At 44.3% G+C, this 8,178-nt stretch overlaps 1 protein-coding gene across 1 annotated transcript; it reads right to left on the reverse strand.

Annotated features, from left to right (window-relative positions):
• Window positions 1-3,138: 3,138 nt before the first annotated feature.
• On the reverse strand, window positions 3,139-8,146 carry RAB19 (RAB19, member RAS oncogene family). Its single transcript, XM_085049548.1, has 3 exons — window positions 7,814-8,146; window positions 6,746-6,929; window positions 3,139-4,912 (listed from the first exon to the last, which is right to left on the reverse strand). Exons 1-3 carry the CDS (start codon window positions 8,006-8,008, stop codon window positions 4,647-4,649), a joined length of 645 nt encoding a protein of 214 aa, XP_084905674.1. The 5' UTR covers window positions 8,009-8,146; the 3' UTR covers window positions 3,139-4,646.
• Window positions 8,147-8,178: the final 32 nt, after the last annotated feature.

Raw genomic sequence — 8,178 nt, forward strand, 5'->3', positions numbered from 1 at the left:
GGACAAACTAAAACAGCAGGGCCTCTGAAAAAAGTGTATTAGTAGGCTGCTGTTTTTCCTCTGTAAGAACAGGGATAAATTCAGTAGAATTGAGACAACGTAAGAAGATGGAGGATGACAAACTTAGGCTGTGCTAAATGTGTCAAGATTGAAAAGGCATAAAGTCTCCAAAAACTTCCACCAGCCAAATCTTAATTTCAAATCAAAAATCTTCAGAAAAAGATGGATGCTGTCACTTGAGGTGCCTTGACTTTACTCCCTAGGCCAGAATGTATACATTTAGCTCAATACAGACCTTTGCCTCTCATGGGAAGTGCAGTGTGTTGCCTGTTCTCCCTGATCTAAATGGGATCATACAAGGTAAGAGCACTTCTTACAGCTTCTGCTGCTTTAGTTCAAATGGAGGTAGCACAGCTGGCCTTTGCAGCCCAAGGTGGATTGTAATCTTTGAGGAAATACCTGGTTCATATAATGAAATGCAAAGTAACTTTCCTGCTACTGCAAGTACAGAGGAGATTTCTATTTAGAGGGTACCATGAGCTATGGGATGTCTCATGTTTGGAACAAAACTTGTGCAGATGAATTATTAATGCTGCAGCAGCTTAAAATGAGGGAATCCACATGTAATCCCTTAGGATTGAGATAACAATACAGGACTGCTGCAGGGATCAAGTAGCTACAAAAGTCAGTTTAATGCTAGCATTAGAAAGGCATTATTAAACTGTAGTTGTGGTGAGCCTCACTTCAGGTTAGCAAAACTAGATTTAGCAGTGAAAATTAGGAGCAGTGATGTTCATGGACACAGCAGTAGCAAGGAAATGCAGGATTGTAAATAGGCTGAACTCCTGCCCTGTTAGCCATGGGTGTGCTGTTTGTCCCTTGCTGTCATGCCACAGTCAACCCCTCCTTGGCAACAGTTTGATGAGACTGCATTGACAGAAGCCGAGCAGGCAGCTGCGTGAAAGTTGCAGAATAACAGCACTAGAAAAAGTGCTTTGAAAGATTTCTGAAAGTCCTACCCATCTGAAACTGAATTATTGTTATTACAAAGTGAAGTAGTCTTAGGAAAAAAGGGGCTCTTGGCCTGTCAAACTCTTCTCAAAGGACTGTGGTATCTCATCATTGCCTGTTGCTGTAGTTCCAGTTCTTAACACAGTCGCTTAAGAGTGGTGCTTGAAAATGACTTCAGGAGCAAGGACTATTTACGGCCCCTCACACATACCTGCAGGCAAATGTGGTGTTCTGGGAGCTGAGAGCCAGCAAAATCTGCCTGTTGGCAGCACACATGGGGATGGGGCAGCTGTAACAGCACTGCTGTTAGGGCACTCACCTGGCTGGGGAAGCTTCACTTGCAGTTCCTTGTCCAAAGGCACATTCATGCATCTCCTCCCTGAAAGAAGACTCCAGGACAGAGCTCTCCACCTCTGCTCAGGATCTGAATATTGTCTCCCTTCCAGCTATACTTAAACATTAACTGGAATGATAAGATAAGAACCTCAGCTTTTGTAATTAAGAGCCTGCCTCCTGCATATGAACCAAAGCTTGACCACGGAGGCAGTGCTGTGTGCCTTCCACATCACTGGGCTGCTGTTACCTTGGCTTTTAGATAGTCAGCTTCTGGGAGGTGTCAGTTTGCTACATTTTAAAATACTTCCAATGTTCCTTATTACCCTGGTCTACCAGTAGGTACTGCTTCATCTCATCTGGCTGGGCTGTGACACCAGTGCAAATAATGTGCCACAGCTGAGATTCAAATACTTCTTCCCAGTAGATAAGTAAGCTCATCTTCAAGCTGAATGTGCAGCTCTTAAAACTGAAACCTGTGGGGTAGTTTTTTAAATAGTGTTGTAAACAACCTTATAACCCTATGTACAAATGCATTAATGAGGCTGTCATGAAGCACTTTGAATTTGCATATGATGCTGGGGAACAAACCATTAACAGAAGGTTCCATAGCAGTTAATTCTACTTTGCCTTGTCATAGCTGTGTGTTTCCATCTGCTCCCTGATGGAGAAAGGCAGAACCACAGAGAGTATATTGAGTTTGTCTTTTAATCTAGTGGTCTCACAGTCTAGAATAATAGGCTATACTAAGGGGATTTTTTTTAAAAGTTTATAGCTTCATGTATTACCTCATAAGTAATAGTGTTACCAATATACTCTGAAGAATGTTGTTAGCAAGTGCTGCTCTTCACTCATGCAAGGACAGCTTGAGAAGTGACTCTGTGTCACTGTGGAAACCATTCAGTGTAATTGCCCAAAGGCCTCGTGGAAGATGCCAAACAGCCAACCAAAAGAGGTCATGCTCCTGATTTAGCTGCACAACAGGCAGGTGTCTAAGTCTAGTTTCTTGGAAGAGTAGTAGGAAGCCTGTTAGACCTGTTAAAGGAAAGGGAACAGTCACAAGCCTGTTCTCCCTGATCCCGTGTTGCACAGCTTTCTGCCAAGGAAGGTCTTGCTTGCCAGTAGCTCCATGTGTGCAGGAAGGGAATAGCAGGAACCCTGTAACCTGGCAGTGCTGGGCACTTGGGGAGGATCACATCAGCCTGCAGAAGTCTCCATGCTGAGGGTAAGTAAAATAACTTCATACAGTAGTGGCTAATTAAGGTAGTAAACCCAATAAACCATGCAAAGTTAACACTCTGCTGGTACCATCCTTCCTCTAATTCTTGACCAATGAAAGACAGTAACTGGAGATGAAAGCAATACTTTTTCTATTGCAGTCTCCTGGAAGATACTACATAAACAAAGTAAAAATCATGAATTACAAACTACTACCAGGAACAGAATATTAAGCTTACATTTGACTGCTTTTGTAGTGACAAGAGCTGTAGAAACTGGTTGTTTGGAAGCTGGCTTGCCACTTTGAAAGGTTATGGTATTTATTGTTGCTTAAATGTGCAAACTGAAATGCAACTACTAGGCTAGTAAAAATGGAGTTAAGATTTAAAAAGTAAACATGAGAAGGAGGATGTCTGAAGATGAAGCTTTCTCTGGAGCAGGCTATAGCAAGGGGGTAGCATGGAAGATTCCTCCCTCAGTTTACACAGAGCTGAATTAACCCCTGCTCTTTGCATGTAATAGCAAAGAACCTAGCCAGAGAAAGCATTAGGAGTATTAGAAATATTTCCAAGACTATTATTCAATGACTCATTCTCCTTTATTTTTTTGTGCTTCTCAGACAAGATTTTCCAGCAATACTTGCTACATGTTTTTCCCTATTTTTCAAGGACTTAGGAAACAGGGGCAGCCAGCCATTGGGTAAGCTGGCAACACCCAGGGCTGCTTTGCACGTATCACAAACTGTGTTTTATCATTACAGAGTTTGAGTTGCAGTTCATAGCTTAACAGTAACTAAGTGATACACTTTGGTACATGTGGACTGCAGTCAAAAAAGCCTCTTCTGGTATTTCTTTTCTCCTTTTCTTTCCCTGTTTCCATCTACTGGGGAAAAAAAATCTTGCAAACAAAACAACAGAACAAAATCCTCAAAACCCTCACCAAAAATACCCCAGCCCAATCCCTTCACTCAGTTCAGGTATACAGAAGAAGTGAGCCCTGAGTAGCAGAGCTTGCAACTGGGAGGAGCAATCCAAAACCTTCCATTGCTACCACAGTGTTCAGTCTCCACAGCAGTGGCAGATATACTCACCTAGAGCAGCTTTCTGGTGCACCCCATGCCAGAAATTACTGCTCCAACACAATTTAAATTTTTAAATGTTTAGCTAATTTAAACCATCTTAGCCCTTGCTGAGTTGTACAGGAGCTTGCATCCATCCTTCACACTCACTTGAAAATCTAGAGATACACTCTCAAGCTGCCATTGGCCCATCACACAAGCTACAAAAGGCTTTTGGTTAAAATCAGCACATCAAAAGCAAGACGAGGTTAGCAGGGAGGAAAGAAAAAATGTCCTTTCACTGGAAGCTTTGCTGTTCTCAGCAAGTCTATGCAGCAAGATGGAGATGAGTCCTGGAAACAATTCTGACAACTACAGAGCAAAGTGAAAGGCAACTTTTCTCACCCAAGGAAGAAGGGTATCATATTCTGCCTGCTACGAAACCCCAGAGATGTCTCCAGGTTTGTCTGGTGAGGAGCTCAGTGCAGATGTGAAATCCTGTACTCTTGCCCAAAGGTTATTAAGCTCCTTGGGATGGGTGGCTGCATGCCTGACGTCAGGACAGCTCCTAAATGAAAGCTGAGGCAGCACTGGGTTAGTGCTGTCCAAGCATGTGTCAGACTTTTTACAGCTACTGGCAGAGAGGAAAGTGCTTGTATTTAAAACCAGCAACACAGCTTAGAAGGGTCAATGCAGAGCTCTGGTGCAAATTTATCTTCTGACGCAGCCAGAAAGACATGTCAGGATATAATTAAAGGCAATATTTTTTCCACTTCTCTTTGGTTAAGGCAAGGGCTGGCAGCTTCCTGAGTCCTCTCATCTCAGAAGTTCATGTTGCTATGTTCAAAGCAAGCTGTGCTACCAACAGCAACAATGATCTCTGAAAATACTCACAAGCCAAACTGCAAGGTAGAAATATCAAGAGGGATGGCTTGAGGCCATATAGAACGCTTTCATCAACTAAATAAAATTGAATCAAACAGCCTCAGAAGAATGACAGTTTCCAAGTTCTCCCTGAAGTCTCTCTTCAACAAGAGCACTGGGTCTTCTCCACACTTGGACTGGCAATCACTGGCCTGGAATCAAGACTGAAGCTGTTTAGAGGGTTCTCCCCTTGAAGCTGTAAGGTATTTCGGGCTATTAGCTCTTTAGCCATTAATGTGAACACCTCTTCTATATTTTGAGCTTCTTTTGCTGATGTCTCCAGCACAGCCAAGAGCCCATGCTTCTCTGCCAGAGTGCAGGCATCTTCAAACAGCACTTGGCGCTTGTCCAGCGAGTCTGATTTGTTCCCTTAAAAGAAGGCAAAGAGATACTTCAATCTCTCAAAAAATTGTCTTTAAATACAATGCATGAATTCAATTGTGTTAAACAATATTAGGAGTAAGAGTTACTGGAAAGGACAAGATATGTGTGCAGCAGAGCCACACACAAAGAGTGGAGATTAAAACTGCAGCTCAGCATATGAGAACAGGTGAGTGGAAATCCAAGAAAAAACTAAAAACCTGCATTCATCTAATTACTCAGTGTAGGTAGTGGGCCTAAAGGATTATTTGGAAGCAGCTGTTGGTCCTTTTCCCTGTGTCTTTAAACATTAGTAGCAGTTAAGTTTACTTACTTCTTTTGAAAAGAATGTAAAAAACCAGAATTCACACCAGCTACCCTAATGCCTAAAATATATACTTAAGTTGTTTCTGCACATCTAGATTAAACTTTTACTCACACCACTTTAGTCAAAATCTATCAGAAGTCATGAAACACCTCAGATAAAATACCTTTGTATATTTAGGCAGTTGCAGCACGTGTGGATTTATCAGTTCTAGTACATGCAGTACCTGGCTGAAGTCTACATTCCTAGTTTGAGGACAACCCTTCATCAAATTAATATCTTGAATTTGAAGCATATATAAGCCAACTACCCTCCCATTAAGTTCTTTTCAGTTTTTCTAAACGAAAAAAAAATCCAACACCAAACAAAACAACCTACTCCACAAAAGAAAACAAAAACAGCCAAAAAAACCCTAGGTTGAGAATTATTTGCCTTATTAAAAAGAACCCACCCACTTTTTCCTCTTTAGTTCCAGATGGGAAATTCAGGTTTCTTAATCTCAACCTGATGTTAGAAAGGTGTATTACATGACTAAGTGTAATTAAATATACAAAGACTTCTGCCAATGTAAGTAAAGCAAACAGCACCAGCTTTGGAAGAAAGCACCAAGCTGGATCCTTAACAAAAGCTTTATTTTTACTAACTTCAGAACTTATCTCTTTAAAAAAAAACAACCACCACCAGCCCCACCATACAGATAAGTCTCGTTCTTTAGATTCATGAGAAGTTAGAAAAGTGCAGGGATTTACACCTGGCTGACCCCAATTCCAAGCACTGCAGCACACTGCAATAGCCACAGCAATGCAAATAAAGCCTCTCACCACACCAGTGCTCTCTGCAGCTTCTTCCTTGGGGCAAGGAAGAGCAATAATAACCATGAAAGCCAAGGGAAAGGAACCACTGCTTCCTACCAGCTCCATTCCCGGCAGTTCCTAGCCATTGCTTTCCTCAAGAGGCAGTTTCCTGAGTGCTAGTGGAATGCAAGCAGACTACTCGACCTCTGCAAAAGCCATTTCCCCATTGGGAATTGTCTATTGTCTTACCTGATCGGAATCCCATTACAGAGCAATGCGCATGCATATCAAGAGAACAGAGAGGAAAGATGAGAACCAGGAGTTGTGTTGCTCTGTGCATCCCCCTTCATCTTGAATTATTGAGCTGCTACATTCCTGTGCACCAGGAGTACAGGGTCAGGCTCACTGCAATTCTAACCACAGCAAGGTGGTCCCTGCCTCCAGCATGGCAGCAAAGATTGCTGTGATATTCCAACAGGAAAAGAACAACTAAAATAGGTTTTGCTGTCTGCAATGGGTTTGGTCCTGTCAGGACCAGGCTATGGCTCTTCTCATTTTTTAAGCTTAGGCTAAATGGATACATTTTGTGATCTCTTTTAATTAGAACTGAATTCTTCCTCAGTGCATAGTTTATAGATGCTTCAAGTAGTGGTGGGAAATGAAGGAGATTTTGTATTCATATAAAAAAGCCACATAACACAATATTTAAAACTAAAATCCTACCAATTAACATCATGACCAAGTTTGCAGCACCATACTTTTCAATTTCATGAATCCAATGAGGAATGGATTCAAATGTGGACCTCCTAGTAAGGTCATAGGCAAGGATGGCCCCATGGGCACTCCTGTAATAAGACTGAGTTATTGTCCGGAAGCGTTCTTGACCAGCTGTGTCCCACACTTGGATCTGTAAGAGAAAGGACAGAAGTTGTAAAGACCAGTGAATAACACTTTCCTAGCTGCTTGCCATCAGCATTTGAAACCCTTTGTCTGGAAGGCAGCCAGACCTGTCCCAGCTCACTCCATTACACCAGCGTGGCTTTACCCTCTCTAGATCTGAAAAGCCATTTACAATAAGCCTGCAAAGTCAATCTACACAGAGCAAAGAGAAAGCTGCAAGGGTAAAGCCAGCTTTGCAAAGAGGCCAAGAAACCCAGTTTCAACAGCTGCAGTAAAAAATATAGAGCATTACAGGCTTTTAATAGCAAAGGAAGAAGAGCAAAGAAGTCCTGATACAGGACTGGGCAGAGCAAATCTCTATTAAAGGGCAGGCATCCAAACTTTCATCTACACACAGAGGGAAGTTCTAGCTGACAATTTCTTCTGGTGGCTGTCTTGGAAGTCTCAAATTAGGCACACATCAAAGGGGAGGCTTTGCAAACTTAGAGGGTTTTCCCACCTTGGTGTCCCAGCTCAAACCCCCACATCTCTGAAGGAGGAAAGAGATACCCCCTTCAACCTAGAGCCATCTTCCAAAGAACTCCCTACAGGCACAGCACCAGCCCTCTCCTCAAGCAGATCCAGAGAAATCACACGAGCGAGCATGTACCCAAACTAGGGTGACTGCTTCCCCCAGGGCATCTTCCTGGGAGAACGCTCCGCTGGGAAACACCCCTGCTTAGAAAGGCAGCCAGCTTTTGCCTTCAGCAGGGCCGAGCAGGAGGTGCAGAGCATCCTCCACTTCCTGGCACCTGCGGGGGAAGGCTGGCACGGGAAGGATGTCACGGGAAGGAAGGCTGGCACGGCCAGGGCGCTGCTCGCCGGGCGGCTCGGGCTCGCCCCGCCACCGACCTTCACTTTCTTGCCGTCGATGTCCATGGAGCGCACGGTGAAGTCGACGCCGATGGTGTTCTGCTGCTTCTCGTTGTACTGCCCGGTCTTGAAGCGGTGCACCACGCACGTCTTGCCCACGTTGGAGTCGCCGATCAGGATGATCTTGAAGAGGTAGTCGAAGGCATCGTCCGCGCCGGAGCTGGGGAACGGCATCGCGGCTGCCGGGCGGGCCTGCGGCCAGGAGCAGGAGGAGGAAGGAGCGCTGTCCCAGGCGCTCACCTGCCCTGCCGGGACAGGTACCGCTGTGCTGGGCTGTGCTGGGCTGTGCTGGGCTGTGCTGTGCCCGCCCCGGCCGCGGGGCCGGCGGGAGCTGTAGTCCGCCG

Source organism: Lichenostomus cassidix, chromosome 1Ab (genome assembly GCF_008360975.1).
Source record: "Lichenostomus cassidix isolate B80296 chromosome 1Ab, HeHo_3.0, whole genome shotgun sequence".
Lineage (NCBI taxonomy): Eukaryota > Metazoa > Chordata > Aves > Passeriformes > Meliphagidae > Lichenostomus > Lichenostomus cassidix.